At 38.0% G+C, this 16,620-nt stretch overlaps 1 protein-coding gene across 1 annotated transcript in view; it reads right to left on the bottom strand.

Annotated features, from left to right (window-relative positions):
- The window catches only part of calcoco1a (calcium binding and coiled-coil domain 1a), a 49,629-nt gene that overhangs the window by 1,817 nt on the left and 31,192 nt on the right, over nt 1-16,620 (bottom strand). Inside the window, exon 14 of the mRNA XM_062053192.1 lies at nt 16,401-16,495. Within this exon, the coding sequence (XP_061909176.1) occupies nt 16,401-16,495 (95 nt within the window). The remainder of the gene's footprint in view (nt 1-16,400; nt 16,496-16,620) is intronic.

Below are 16,620 nucleotides of genomic sequence, written 5' to 3' on the forward strand. Positions count from 1 at the left end.
GGACTGTGTGACCATCATCAATAATAAGGATATCTATGATTATGAAATGTACAGTAATGACTAAGCAGCGTTAGTGGTCTCATTATTGACACTTCTTCTGTCATATTAGATCATGCATTGTATTGATTTTGTCTGCATTTTCCTGTGTTTAGTGTCTTAGTTCCGTTTTAGCGCTCTTATTTTGGTCATTCTTCCTGTTTTGTTTTGTGTGTTCCTGCAAGCAGCTTCAGTCCCGCCTCAGAGAGCCTTCACCTCACAGCTGTTTTCATTTTGTAATTACGGCTATTTAAGTTGAGCCTTTGTCGGGACTCTGTCATGTATATTGATACAATGTGGATGCTTCTCCTGCTGCACGTTTTCACCCGTGAGTGTTTGCTGTTTTCCACCATTCCGTTTTGTTTATAACCTGATCAGTTTAGTTTCATTTTGCATAGCCTTCCCTATGCTTTGGGGCCCTTTCTAGCGGCACTCGTCTTTTGTTTATTTGAGCCATTAAGTACCTCTTTACCTGCACACTGCCTCCTCTGCTTTCTGCATATTGGGAACATGTCAAGTTATCGCTGTCATGCGAGCAGAGCGTCACAGAATGTCCCGACCAAGACAAAAAAGTGCTCCCGCAGTTCCCGCCGGGGAAGTCTCAAACGAAGAATATGAGAGGTTGTTTTGGGCCTAAAGGGAGGCAGAGGCGCAGCGGTACATCCCCGAGGTACAAGAGACAATGATGTGGGGGCCAGATGGTGGTCTGGTCCCTCTAGACCAGGGGTGTCAAACGTACGGCCTGAACAGGTTTAATCCGGCCCGCAAGATCAGTTTGCTAAGTATAAAAATGAGCTGCATTTTTTTAATGAAAGAGACTGCTGTTCCAAATGTGTTCACTGGATGTCGCAATAGCAATTCAAGTGTAACCCACGTCACACATGACACTCTTTAAAGATCATGTGTCAGCTGACACGTGATCTGGATTGGCTGCCGCTACTCCAATCAGCACAGGTGCAAGCAAGCAATCAGCTGCTCCTGTTGTGGCTGCTAGTAGATAACGGCAGTATCGACGCACAATACCTTTTTTCATGGTCAATTATCCACTCAACTGATAAAATAAAGAAATGGTAAGATGCAAAAACTGAAGTGAAAATGACCGTCATCTTTGTAGTTGGAGTTCCATGCACAGCTTGCAATTGGTTGACGGCACGATGCGCGCGCCCTGAACTCCATTGTAAAAATGTGTGTTTCTACATTTGTTGTATGTTCTATTTTATTTCATACTTAAATCTAGTATGTTCACATTGATTAAGTTTGTAGTTATATTACCTTGATTTTGACTATGGTGTCATTTTGATAATTGTTTTTTTACATTGTAATTGTAATATTTGAATGACGACAAATAAATGTCTGGCAGTGCGCGTATTTCACCAATGCGGTGGTTTGAGGAAACACTCGGTATTTTTTCTAAACGTTTTTAATGAACTGCCAACATGAGAATTCAAAACAGAAAGTGTTGGAAGTATAATGGCTTTGTAAAAACACTGAGACAAAGTCAAATTGTGTTCTTCATGGTGTTTTTGAAACTGCACCAATTTTTTCCTCAGAATTTTCTACTAACTCGAAGTGTTTTGCCAAGAGGATTATTTGTAATATGTACATTTTCAGAATGTGCTGGTTCTATTTTTGGCCAAAGTAAGACAAAGAAAACAATCGGAAGTTCTCTTTATTTTTAAGTTTTAATGCCATGATTTTACTCGTCCGCCCCACGTGAGAATAGATTTTCCTCCATGCGGCCCCTGAGCTAAAATTAGTTTCCCACCACTGGCCTGTATTGTATAGGCATTTATACATACCTGTACATACATATATATGCACATATACATACATACATATATATGCACATAAACATGCATACATATATATTAGAGATGTCCGATAATATCGGACTGCCGATATTATCGGCCGATAAATGCTTTAAAATGTAATATTGGAAATGATCGGTATCGGTTTCAAAATGATCGGTATCGGTTTCAAAAAGTAAAATGTATGACATTTTAAAACGCCGCTCTGTACACGGACGTAGGGAGAAGTACAGAGCGCCAATAAACCTTAAAGGCACTTCCTTTGCGTGCCGGCCCAGTCACATAATATATACGGCTTTTTACACACACAAGTGAATGCCATGCATACTTGGTCAACAGCCATACAGGTCACACTCAGGGTGACCGTTTAAACAACTTTAACACTGTTACAAATATGCGCCACACTGTGAACCCACACCAAACAAGAATGACAAACACATTTCGAGAGAACATCCGCACCGTAACACAACATAAACACAACAGAACAAATGCCCAGAACCCCTTGCAGCACTAACTCTTCCGGGACGCTACAATATACACCCCCCGCTAACCCCTAAACCCCGTCCACCTCATGCTCTCTCAGGGAGAGCATGTCCCAAATTCCAAGCTGCTGTTTTGAGGCTTGTTAAAAAAAATAATGCACTTTGTGACTTCAATAATAAATATGGCAGTGCCATGTTGGCATTTTTTTCCATAACTTGAGTTGATTTATTTTGGAAAACCTTGTTATATTGTTTAATGCATCCAGCGGGGCATCACAACAAAATTAGGCATAATAATGTGTTAATTCCACGACTGTATATATCGGTATTGGTTGATATCGGTATCGGTAATTAAGAGTTGGACAATCTCGGAATATCGGATATCGGCAAAAAAGCCATTATCGGACATCTCTAATATATATGCATATAAACAAGCATACCTATATGCATACTGTATATACATACATACATATTAGGGCTGTCAAAGTGAACGCGATAACGCGTTAACTATAAATTTCAATAACGGCACAAATATTCAAACGAACAATTAACGCACACGTGTCCATTTTGACCCACGTGGAGTGCTGTAGCGGGGGAACTTGGCTGTAGTTCACTTGTTATTCATGAGCCGCAAACGAGCAGAAATGGACAAAGGAAATTCGTCTACCTTATAGAAATATCAGGTTTAAAGCCATGGCAAGTTGTTCTCCCGACAAGAAAGGACTCTTTTTCGCTGTGAGAAGAGGCGACAAACCTGCAGGAAACGCCTGCTGTGTGCGTAGTTCAGGTGGGTGGTGCTTCAATTCCGTGTTCGATTATGGTTAAGGTGCAGTGATAACATAACATTTAGATTGTCACTGTGACTGATTTAGTAAGTAAGATGACATAAAAGCTCAACAGAAATGAAAGATTGTTGTGAGGATGTCGAAAGGAGAATTTTTTTCATGCAAATAGTTGATCCGAAACGTGTCAAGACACTTTCTCTAACCAATCACACACTTTTCCGGATTCAAAATAAAAGCGCTATGCTATACATCCGGTTTAACTGCAGATACAAAACGAAAATGTCTTACATTACGATAATGCTTTATCACTAAGGGTGAGCACTGGATCCGGTACTTTATTGGCACGGACCAAAACCAGCCGGTACTACCGGAAACCGATTCACTTAAATTCCGACGTCACGTCTGTTTGAATTAGCACTTGCGAGTGGCGAGTACTTGCTAGCACTTGAGAGGAAAACAGGCGATTTCCAAGCGGACATGCTCTTAGTAATCTTGTAACCCATCAATGTTTCATGGCAACAACCCAACCATGCCAAAAGGAAAACACTGTAAAGTGTGGCTTGTCTTTTCCAAATGCGATGCGATGCCGATGCAGATTACGCTCGCTGCTTTTGTGACGCCAAAATCAAGGCAAGTGGAAGAATACTCGAAATCTGAGGAAGCACCTGATTAAACACAGGATTTTTCTCATGGCTGAAAACTGCAGCCAAGTTAAATGTACGGCTGCAACTCCTGCATTTGGCACCTTTAGCGACTCGGCTGCAGCCAACAACACGAGGAAGAAATGACGTTAACATTTGGTGATGATAACAGCGACATCATCATCCTCTTCATCTGCTTCAGGTAAAAAGCCTACTGTAGAAGAATACGTTAGCTTTGCATTTTAACTATCAATAGTTATAATCAGCTTGGTTCCTCGTACTGTACTTTGTAATATTAATGTAAAGTTTTTGCTTCACTTTCATTTGTAGGTTAATACTGTTGGAAAAGATAAAAAATTCTGGCTGGCTGAAATATTGTGTAAATTCTTTTATTAACATGTTCTGGTTGAGTCCTCAATTACAAAATTAGCGGGCTGAATATTACATTTTATTAAATAACAGAGAAGGGCAAAACATTGCCATGCAGCAATATGAAGACCATTAACTTGTACAACATGTAATGTACAGAATATCAGAAGCATTTATTCAGGTAGAAATACCACAAATTACAACTGGGATAGGCTCCAGCCCCCCGTGTCCCCAAAAGGGACGAGCGGGAGAAATTGGATGGGTGGATGTTGCAAAAACATCTTTGACAATAGAAGCATGATCATAACAATCAACATTTCGTGTTATTTACCGTATGCGTGAAACTGTTATCTAAACATTGAAGTGTAGCTCCTCCTCTGAATGCAAGTGCTCCTAAAGCAGGAATAAAAATTCTGTATTTCTACAAAATACAAAATCTGGCGAGACACCAACACACAGTAGGCATTTTTTTAAAATTGTCATTAAATCATGTTTGTCATTTTCTGCTAAGCTGTTTAAAAAAGCATAATGTTTAAAACACATTTATTTCAAGCTAAGTAATTGTCCGTTCTTGGTGTTAAAACTTGAAAATTATTTGTCTAGGGTACACTTATTAATGATGAAAAATCATACATATCTGCGCTTAATCACAATTCATTTTGAGTTAACTATGAACAAAATGTGATTAATCGCAATTAACTATTTTAATCGTTTGACAGCCCTAATAATACCTATACATATATACACACATACATATAGACTTGGACTTAGACACACTTTAATGATCCAGAAGGGAAATGGAAAGGACAATGTACACAAGGGCACAAAAAGAAGGCAAAAAAGGTATAAAGTAGAGTAAAAAAAATAATGTATCATAGTAGCAATATAAATATAACATATATGTAATATTTACAAATTATATATACAGTATATAATATATACAATATACAGTATATAACAAATCCCAATTACCATGTACAATATTACAGTATATGTAACAGCTGCAACAAAAAAAAGGTCAGCATAAAATAGAGAGATCCAGCAGAAAATATAAATTATAAACAAAGAGAGGTAGCTAACATAGAAGCGGTTTGGTAATAGACAAATATCTATTGCTGTATGGCAAGTGATTATACAGCTGGATGGAGTGCGGAATGAAGGAGTTGTGAGTGTGGGAACGAAGCTGAAGGAGCCAGTTGGAGTATGTGCTCCGCTGTCCCTCAATTGTCTGATGGAGTGGGTGGGCAGGATTGTCCATGATGGCAAGCAGTCCTGTCCCTCACTGACACAAACGCCTCTAACTGTGTGCCAATAGTTTGGCCGGCTTTCCGGATTAAATATATATGCATATATTCATACATACATATACATGGATATATACATACTTGGGCTGTCAAACGATTAAAATATTTAGTCGCAATAATCGCATTTTGTTCATAGTTAACTCAAAATTAATCGCAGATAGGTATTATTTTTCATCATTAACAAGTGTACCCTAGACAGATCAGTTTCAGAGGGGGTGGCTTAAAATTGCTGCATGACAATGTTTTAACCTTCTCTATTAATAAAATGTAATATTGAGCCTGCTAATCATTCTGTAATTGAGGACTTGACAAGTGTTGAAAAAGGATTTACACAATATTTCAGCCAGCCAGAAAAATCTTCCCCCACCCCACCCACCCCCATATTCCTCAACTGATGTACTACCATTTCTTTAGTGCAAATGTCACAGAATAACATACAAACCAACATCTCTGACAAAGCATGATCGTAATGTAAGACATTTTTATTTTGTTAATGTCAGGGTTTCCCCTAAATTGCCAAAATACCTGTGGCGGTGGGGGCGTGGTGGATATGTCGTCATCGCATGATTGCATGATTTACTATGATGCATACATTCTTTAAAAAGGAATGTGCATATACATTTAAAACAATCTGTTATTATTAGGTAAAGTATTAACATATATATTTTTCTTACATATTGTTTTGTTCTATTTTTAAATTGTTGCAGCTTATTCAACTTTAATATTTTTTTAAAAAGATTTCTCTATTCCTTTTAGTCACTTTTTCCGTAATAAAAACGACTGGCAACAAATCTAGCATCTATTTTTGGTGTTTTTGGAGACTGTACTCATGTTTAGAGACTCTTTTTAGATTCTGTCGCGCCATGTCCGTGACGTGAAGGGAGCCGCAGAGAGCCTGACGTCACACTTGCTTTGCGTTGCTGGGAGTCTTTTTCTCATTAAAAGCCGCCAGTGTCATCTTAAATTGTGCGTATCTGGTGTTAATGTGTATGTTAGTATGTCATGGTGGTCATTTTCTCATGGTCTTTGAACACACTGTGTCGGCGGAGAATGACCAAGTGTGGTGTGTCTATAGGAGTGAAACACGGAGGCAGACGTGTGTGCACGGAGGAAATACTTGCTGGAATTGGGCCCGATGTTGGCATAAAACTGGCCATAAAAGCTAAAAAGAGCGTCAGACTTTGTTTTCTTCTGTACGCTACTATACATTTTATTACTTTATTTTGTTGGGTGTGGCGGCTAATATGAACCCTGTACATTAAGGAGAAACCTTAAACGTAGCGCTTTTATTTTGAAGCCGGAAAAGTGTGTGATTAGTTTGAGAAAGTGTCTTGACATGTTTTGATGTCGGATCGACTATTTGCAATAAAAAAGTCTCCTTTACATTATAGCAATCAGTTTATAAAACATTTTTGTCCTTTACAATTATAAAAGCTTTTTACAAACATCTACTACTCTGCTTGCATGTTAGCAGACTGGGGTAGATCCTGCTGAAATCCTATGTATTGAATGGATAGAGAATTGTTTTAAATCAGAAAAATATCGTTTTTGAATCGAGAATCACGTTGAATCAATTTTTTATTTATTTATAATCGAATCGTGACCCCAAGAATCGATATTGAATCGAATCGTGGGACACCCAAAGATTCGCAGCCCTAATATATACGCATATATACATCCATACATATGCATATATATATATATATATATATATATATATATATATATATATATATATATATATATATATATATATATATATATATATATATATATATATATATACACATTAGTGTTGTCCTGATACCAATATTTTGGTACCGGTACCAAAATTATTTCGATGCTTTTCGGTACTTTTCTATAATAAAGGGGACCACAAAAAATTGCATTATTGTCTTTATTTTAACAAAAAATCTTAGGGTACATCAAAGATATGTTTCTTATTGCAAGTTTGTCCTTAAACAAAATAGTGAACATACTAGACAACTACTAAGTAGGCAAACAAAGGCTTCTAATTTGTCTGATGACCCTATGCAGTAACATATTGTGTCATTTTCCATTCTATTATTTTGTCAAAATTATTAAGGACCAGTGGTAGAAAATGAATTATTACTCTACTTGTTCATTTACTGTTAATATTTGCTTACTTTCTCTTAATATTTTCTATCTACACTTCTGTTAAAATGTAATAATAATTTATTCTTCTGTTGTTTGGATGCTTTACATTAGTTTTGGGTGATACCACAAATTTGGGTATCAATCCGATACCAAGTCATTACAGGATCATAGATTGGTCATATTCAAAGTCCTCATGTGTCCAGGGACATATTTCCTGAGTTTATAAACATAATATAAAAAAAATAAAAAAACAAAAGAAGATGTTTGATGCCAAAAAAAATCGACGTAATCATAGTACCGTATTTTTCGGGCTATACGTCGCTCCGGAGTATACGTCGCACCGGCCGAAAATGCACAATAAAGAAGAAAAACAACATATATACATCGCACTGGAGTATAAGTCGCATTTTTGGGGAAAATGTATTTGATAAAATCCAACACCAAGAATAGACATTTGAAAGGCAATTTAAAATAAATAAAGAATAGTGAACAACAGGCTGAATAAGCGTACGTTATATGACGCATTAATAACCAACTGAGAACGTGCCTGGTATGTTAACGTAACATATTATGGTAAGAGTCATTCAAATAACTATAACATATAGAACATGCCAGAGGTGGGACCAAGTCATTGCTTTGCAAGTCACAAGTAAGTCTCAAGTCTTTGCCCTCAAGTCTCAAGTCAAGTCCCGAGTCAAGACAGGCAAGTCCCGAGTCAAGTCCAAAGTCAAGACTGGAAAGTCTCAAGTCAAGTCACAAGTCCTGCATTTTGAGTTTCGAGTCCTTTCAAGTCCTTTTAACCACAGACTAATATTTTTACACAGATTGTGTATGCTTTTAAACCGCTGTATTTATTTATTAAAACAAGTGCATTTGAAATAGCAGGAAAAAAAATAGTACTGACATTGCACTTCATAATAGCACTATTAACCAGTCATTTTAATAGTTTAAACAATTTTAAACATTTAACTCATTCCTTTACAGAATAAACACATTTGCAAAAACAAGTGCAATTGTACTTATTTGTACAAAAGTGTTAACATTGTATTTCCATGGCATATTGCATTGTAACTAGTTCCACAGCAGTTTCTATTCTGTTCTTACCTTATCTCATTGATCTCATCTCATACTGTATGTGTGTTTATGTGTGCGTACACATGAAAAACATAACAAATACATGAACATATCAATGAACAGAGTTGTACTTTTTAGATGTCAGGGCCCTATGCAATATGTACACATATTCTTAATATACTATACATTTTAACTGACCTTTATTTGACTGTTTGTCTTTTTGTAGGTGGCTAAAATATGCGTTGCTGCTGACCGCCGTCTAACGTTATGTTACTGTGTGTGATACATTGACTAACGTAACGTTATGTTTAGGTACCTCATGCAACCCTGCTTAAAAAAATCACTTGACAAAAAGTATGAATAAGGTAGCAAACTGCAGTGGACGCAACATATTGCTGTGTTTGAAATGATGTTATAACCATAGACATCTTATAAGTAGAGGCAGTATTGGTTGCTGTGACGCGAGCAAATTGCATCTTGAAGTGGTGATGAGGAGCCGGCGAGCAGCCTAAACTGACAGTTGACAGGTAGAAAACAAAGATGCCGGGCTGGTGTTCAGCGTTTTCCTGCTCAAATGAGCGGACTGTTGAAAATAGGAATCGGGGGATTACTTTTCACAAGTAAGATTTAACATTAATGTACTATTGGTTGTATTTTATGAAAATAACATTACCACAGAGTTGAGAAGGAACAAAGATCTTCAATATTTGTATGTGAAAAGCACAAATAAATCTTCTGGGGGAGGATGACGCCCCTACAGGGGTTTGGTTTACAAACTTTCAGCCCCACCTAAAACAAAATTCACCAGCCGCCACTGATTATGATGCATTCTCATTTTAGGCAAAATATAAGACAATACTTTCTTAACAGTATAATTGTAACCAGGAATAAGTCTTCAAGTAACAATATTCAAATACTAACATTGTTGGGTAAGACAGCATTTGGTTTTATTCTGAATCCAGTGAAACAGATTGGTGGTTTTAGCTGATATAAAGACTTTCAGGTGTTTATATATGTTTAAGTATTTGGCAGACGCTTTTATCCAAAGCGACATACATAAAAAATACATACATAACAATCACTGTAAACATGATCATTTAAGGGAAGAATGTAATACAAAATATCAATACAAAGTGTCAAGACAGAATAAACTCTCTGCTGCTGCAGCAACAGAGATACGGTCTATAAGATATATAGATATCTAATTTATTCATACATTGTTTATGTAGGATATACGCATGTATATATAACGTAATTATATTGTTTCTTCAACTTAAAAATAGCTGACCGTTTTTTTCCCCCTTCTCTGGGCTTATATTCCCAGTTTTGATCTCGGACGTCTGGTCACTTATAGCATATAAGAATATTATATTACTGTTAAGCAAACTATGAATAATAAAACATGTGTCCGTTATCATAGCTACACGTATGACAAAAAAACGTGTGAAAATGAGTGGTATTCAGTGAGGTAAAATGAATTAAATGCGCTGACAGTTCATTGCTCCTGCCAAATGAATTGCACTGAGTGGAGCGGATCACCACTCCAAGATGGCGGCCCCGCGTCTCGTCTGCGCCAGTAAGCAGTAGCGCTCGATGCTGCGTCTACTTATAAGTCTATGGTTATGACGTTAGCAGTGAGTTTACAGCCTCACTGATTTAACTACACAGCAAATAAAAGTCATGTTACTTAGCCAATAAACGTTATCTTACATTCAAAACTTACCCTTCTTTGTGCAACTTCAAATGTCGAACGAAGTTGGAAGTTGTTGCGTCTCCGTCTGTAATATTCGAACTGCGTGATTTGCATACGGCAATTCGTTTTTTGTTGACCAAGTCGTAGTTTTTATACCCGAACGAAACCAACTTTGGTATAAATCTTTCTCACTGGCGCGTTGTTTGACAACTCTTGTTCATTGGTTGTCCTGCAATTTGATTGGCTGAATGCTGTGTGATGAAAACAATGTAGATCTAATTTGATTGGCTGTTGTACTGAGAGCACACACGCTGACACGCAGCACACACACTGATAGACACGTACAAAATGAAAGCTACGGAGCGCTCCCAAATAACTTTTTAAACTTTAGGTTTTGGGGTAAGTAGCAAGTCATGTCAAGTCAAAAGGCTCAAGTCCAAGTGAAGTCACAACTCATTGATGTTAAAGTCTAAGTCGAGAGTTGCAAGTCTCTTTACATTTTGTCAAGTCGAGTCTAAAGTCATCAAATTCATGACTCGAGTCTGACTCGAGTCCAAGTCATGTGACTCGAGTCCACACCTCTGGAACATGCTATACGTTTACCAAGCAATCTGTCACTCCCGATCGCTAAATAACATGAAATCTTCCACCCCGGTGTCACTCCTGGTATGCCCCGCTAGCGTCCATTCTTTCTGCTGCTCGATCGCCGTTCTCTGCTGCATATTTCACTACGTCCAGCTTGTAATCTGCAGTATATGATTTCCTTTTCGGTGCCATTTTAGTTCAGTCCTTCTCAGTTTTTATAAGTTACCGCCAATGTTGATGTGATCCATTTTAATAGCTCCGGCAGTAGCGTATAGCATATAGCAATTAGCATTCCAAAACCCACAATGCACTTCTGCCATGACCCGCCCCCGCCGAATTCTTATTGGTTGGCGTGTGAGTGACGGTTGCTGACGTGTGTGTGACGATGGCTGCCATTTGCTTCTTCGCTCACGCGAATGAGATAAATAATATTATTTGATATTTTACGGTAATATGTTAATAATTTCACACATAAGTCGCTCCTGAGTATACGTAGCACCCACAGCCAAACTATGAAAAAAACTGCGACTTATAGTCCGAAAAATACGGTAGTATCGACTAGACACACTCCTGTACTTGGTATCATTACAGTGGATGTCAGGTATAGATCCACCAATGGCATTTGTTTACATTTTGACGCCGGTGAGATACAGTGTGTAGTGAAGCATGTTTAACTATTCCTCGTCCTCCAGTGATAATGGTACTTGTAAGAAATGTACTTTATTTGTCGCCTTGGAGGCGAGGATTAGTGATTTAGAAGTAGCTACAACACTGCAGACTGCGGATGGACTTTATCCGCTAGCTAGCTAGCCATGTCTTAAAGCACCTCTTCCGGTGGGCGTCTCAGTGTTATAACCAATGTTTCCTCTAATAGTTTGTGTGTGAGCAAACGCAAAAACTCCCTGAGCATTCAGTGGAGCACATGTAACAACATCAGACGTGGACACTATGGCCAAACCAGCAGCACACCAGTCCCCAAGCTGACTTAATAACAAGTTAAATGTTTTATTTTAATAATCAAATGACAGCAGTCAATTTCATTAAATTTTTTTTAACTAATATAAGTGATTTAGCCGACTTAAATGAATATAACAAAGATAATCTTGTGTTTTATGTCTAGGTGGGGGTCCAGCTTTGGAAATAATTTGTACCCCTTTCAGAGATCACATTTAGTTCCGCTTAATATATCTTTTTTTAGCATTTCTGTAACAGCATTCCATGATTAATATTCACACAACAAATTAACATTCTTAATAAATGACAGTAGAATAAGCACATCTGTTTGGGGAGTCATAGTGTAACGATCTGGAATTGACACTTTGTGTGGTGTTGGAGTTGACTGCCTTTTTGTGTGGCCGTAAATGCATCACTGGCGAAGTGTGGTGAGTCCGTGTGTTGGTGCAAGCGAGAGAGAAAGAGACCCGCTGCTGTCGATATAACAGATGACAGAGTTGGTTTAAGCCTGGTTTGTAGGGCAGACAATGACCAGTTTTGCTATATAGGTTTTTTTTTTTTTTTACTATGTTTTTGTTGTGGTTACGTCGGATAAACAGTTTTGCTCAATAAAGTGATGGATGGAATTCCTGCCCTCTTTAAAGCGTCTCTACAGACGTAATAATTTAACAGTGTTGACGAACATTGTTTTCTCTGTTGTGGCCGCTTGCCGTCACCTGTCACTCACAGTTGCGTTGCAAAATCATACAGAACAAATAGTTATCGGTTTATTTTGTTTATAGTTCAGATGGGATTTGATTTTGTGCGCAGCATAGACTTGCTGTGCGCAGAGGGCGTGTGAGCAATACGCAAATGAGCAGGCGCACCTTCGAGGGAACGTTGGTTATAACTTCACCTTTATCGTTAGTTTTTAGAACAAAATGAGTCCATTCTCCCTCTTCTGTCTACACACATTGTCTGTTTGTAAGTACTCCGTGTGTGTGGGCTACTGAACATGCTCGTCTGCTCGTAAACCAGCAATGACACGACGTGACGACGACCGGGGCGCGGGGGGGATGCGGGATTGGTTCTTTTCAGAGGCAATATAGTACCGAATGATTCATTAGTATCACAGTACTATACTAATAACGGTATACCGTACAACAGTGGTCCCCAACCATCGGGCCTCGGCCCTGTACCGGTCTGTGGATCGATTGGTGCCGGGCCGCACAAGAAATAAAAAATATTTTTTATTTTTATTAAATCAACGTAAAACACACAAGATACACTTACAATTAGTGCACCAACCCAAAAAAACTCCCTCCCCCATTTATACTCATTCACACTCATTCGCACAAAAGGGTTGTAGAATAGAATCTTGGTATTATCTTCGACCCAACTCTCTCGTTTGAGTCACACATTAAGAGTGTTACTAAAACTGCCTTCTTTCATCTTCGTAATATAGCTAAAATTCGTTCCATTTTGTCCACTGAGATAATTATTCATGCGTTCGTTACGTCTCGTCTCGATTACTGTAACGTATTATTTTCGAGTCTCCCTTTGTCTAGCATTAAAAGGTTACAGTTTGTACAAAATGCGGCTGCTAGACTTTTGACAAGAACAAGAAAGTTTGATCATATTACACCTATACTGGCTCACCTGCACTGGCTTCCTGTGCACTTAAGATGTGACTTTAAGGTTTCACTACTATAAAATACTACACGGTCTAGCTCCATCCTATCTTGCCGATTGTATTGTACCATATGTCCTGGCAAGAAATCTGCGTTCAAAGAACTCCGGCTTATTAGTGATTCCCAGAGCCCAAAAAAAGTCTGCGGGCTATAGAGCGTTTTCTATTCGGGCTCCAGTACTATGGAATGCCCTCCCGGTAACAGTTAGAGATGCTACCTCAGTAGAAGCATTTAAGTCCCATCTTAAAACTCATTTGTATACTCTGGCCTTTAAATAGACCCCCTTTTTAGACCAGTTGATCCGCCGTTTCTTTTCTTATCTCTTCTGCCCCCCTCTCCCAAGGGAGAGGGGAGGGGGGGGGGGGGGCACAGGTCCGGTGGCCATGGATGAAGTGCTGGCTGTCCAGAGTCGGGACCCGCGGTGGACCGCTCTCCTGTGCATCGGTTGGGGACATCTCTGCGCTGCTGACCCGTCTCCGCTCGGGATGGTTTCCTGCTGGCCCCACTATGGACTGGTCTCTCACTATTGTGGTAGATCCACTATGGACTGGACTTTCACTAATATGTTGGATCCACTATGGACTGGACTTTCACAATATTGTGTCAGACCCACTCGACATCCATTGCTTTCGGTCTCCCATAGAGGGGGGGGGGGGTTACCCACATATGCCGTCCTCTCCAAGGTTTCTCATAGTCATTTACATCGACGTCCCACTGGGGTGAGTTTTCCTTGCCCTTATGTGGGCTTTGTACCGTGGATGTCGTTGTGGCTTGCGCAGCTCTTTGAGACACTTGTGATTTAGGGCTATATAAATAAACATTGATTGATTGATTGTTTCTTTCTGTTATTAATATTTGTGGTTCCTACATTATATGTTTATATACACTACCGTTCAAAAGTTTGGGGTCACATTGAAATGTCCTTATTTTTGAAGGAAAAGCACTGTACTTTTCAATGAAGATAACTTTAAACTAGTCTTAACTTTAAAGAAATACACTCTATACATTGCTAATGTGGTAAATGACTATTCTAGCTGCAAATGTCTGGTTTTTGGTGCAATATCTACATAGGTGTATAGAGGCCCATTTCCAGCAACTATCACTCCAGTGTTCTAATGGTATAATGTGTTTGCTCATTGGCTCAGAAGGCTAATTGATGATTAGAAAAGCCTTGTGCAATCATGTTCACACATCTGAAAACAGTTTAGTTCGTTACAGAAGCTACAAAACTGACCTTCCTTTGAGCAGATTGAGTTTCTGGAGCATCACATTTGTGGGGTCAATTAAACGCTCAAAATGGCCAGAAAAAGAGAACTTTCATCTGAAACTCGACAGTCTATTCTTGTTCTTAGAAATGAAGGCTATTGCACAAAATTGTTTGGGTGACCCCAAACTTTTGAACGGTAGTGTATATCAATACAGTCTGCAGAAATACAGTCTGTAAGCACACATGATTGTATTTTTTTTATGACAAACCCCCCCCCCCCCAAAAAAAAACAAAACACCGAAATTGTTGTGTACCATTACACCCTTATATATGTATTTATACATAATGTATATATACATATATGTATACAGTATATACATTATGTATATACATACTATGTGTGTGTGTATATATATATATATATATATATATATATATATATATATATATATATATATACACGTATATATTGTACATATGTGTGTATATATTCGTATATGTGTATATACACGTACAGTATATGTATGTGTACACATTTTTCACACATATGTATATATACACACACATATGTATATATACATATAAACACACATATTTGTATACATACATAAGTATATACATATATGTATATACTGTATATGTATATACATATGTACGTATACATATATGTATATACATATACATATATGTATATACATATATACGTGTACATATATATATATACTGTACTGTATTGTATTATACTGTTATTTATTTGTTGTTATCTTGTCCCCCTCGTCTTCATAATCTTTGCTTTTTCCTTCTTATCTGCCCCAAACACTAAATATATCCAATCATTTAATAAAATCAAACACGAATAAGGCAACAAGAGAAGTATCCCACATGTATTATTCGAAAAGTATATCTGTAGAGTAGATATGGGCATCTACATCAACAATATGATTTGAGTGAGCGGCTGAACAAAACAGATTAGAAAAAAAATAAAAATTATATATATATATATATATATATATATATATATATATATATATATATATATATATATATATATATATATATATATATATATATACACACACACACACACACACACACACATTTATTTAAATATTTTGTGATAAAAATTACTTGTCTTCTCTTACCCGGTTTTTTAAAATTATTATTACATGACGAATTAAACCTGTGAGCAGATATCTCGCACTAAATCAGCAGAACACCCTTGAGACATTTTGCGGGATGTATATAATTTTTAAATTATATTTTTCATGAAGGTTTCTCCACTAATTCTCACCGTGTCTCGTCACTCGTTTGCCTGCAGTCTGGGGTCCTGGCATAGTTGCACATGTCATTTGCGTGCGTGTATTTGAGGGCGTGCCAAGTCGACCGGGGGTGTGATAACCAGCAAAGATTGTGCAAAAAAGATAAACTACCGCACACCCGTAATTTTGCATTCTTGTCGGAAAGAAAAGCAAGCCCAAATAAGCAACCACACTTGTAATAACAAGCCCACCAAAATGCACCCCGCGGCTCACAAAATTTGCAAGCAATTTTCGGAAAAACAACAACCTTAAAGTTGCTTATACTGAGCGGATTTAGGCAACACTGGCTGTAACACATTATTGATATAATACTTGCGGTTGTATGTTCACAGACTGGTGTGTGTGTGTATTGTACCTTAGCACTGTGTCTGCGTGATCAGGAAGCAAAAGTGCCATTTCCTCTCCAGAGCCGTGCCTTCTACCACCCTGAAGTAAGTCAGGTTCTTCCTCCTACACACAAAAATAGGTTTCATCATTGAGCTGACTTATATAGCAGCAGTCTAATTGCTCCTGAGGGTTGATGTCTTTATGAAATGATCCAATGGCCGTGTTTAACCAGTGTGTTTAAGCAGGTG

The sequence above is a fragment of the Entelurus aequoreus genome, linkage group LG07 (genome assembly GCF_033978785.1).
Source record: "Entelurus aequoreus isolate RoL-2023_Sb linkage group LG07, RoL_Eaeq_v1.1, whole genome shotgun sequence".
NCBI classification, from domain to species: Eukaryota; Metazoa; Chordata; class Actinopteri; order Syngnathiformes; family Syngnathidae; genus Entelurus; species Entelurus aequoreus.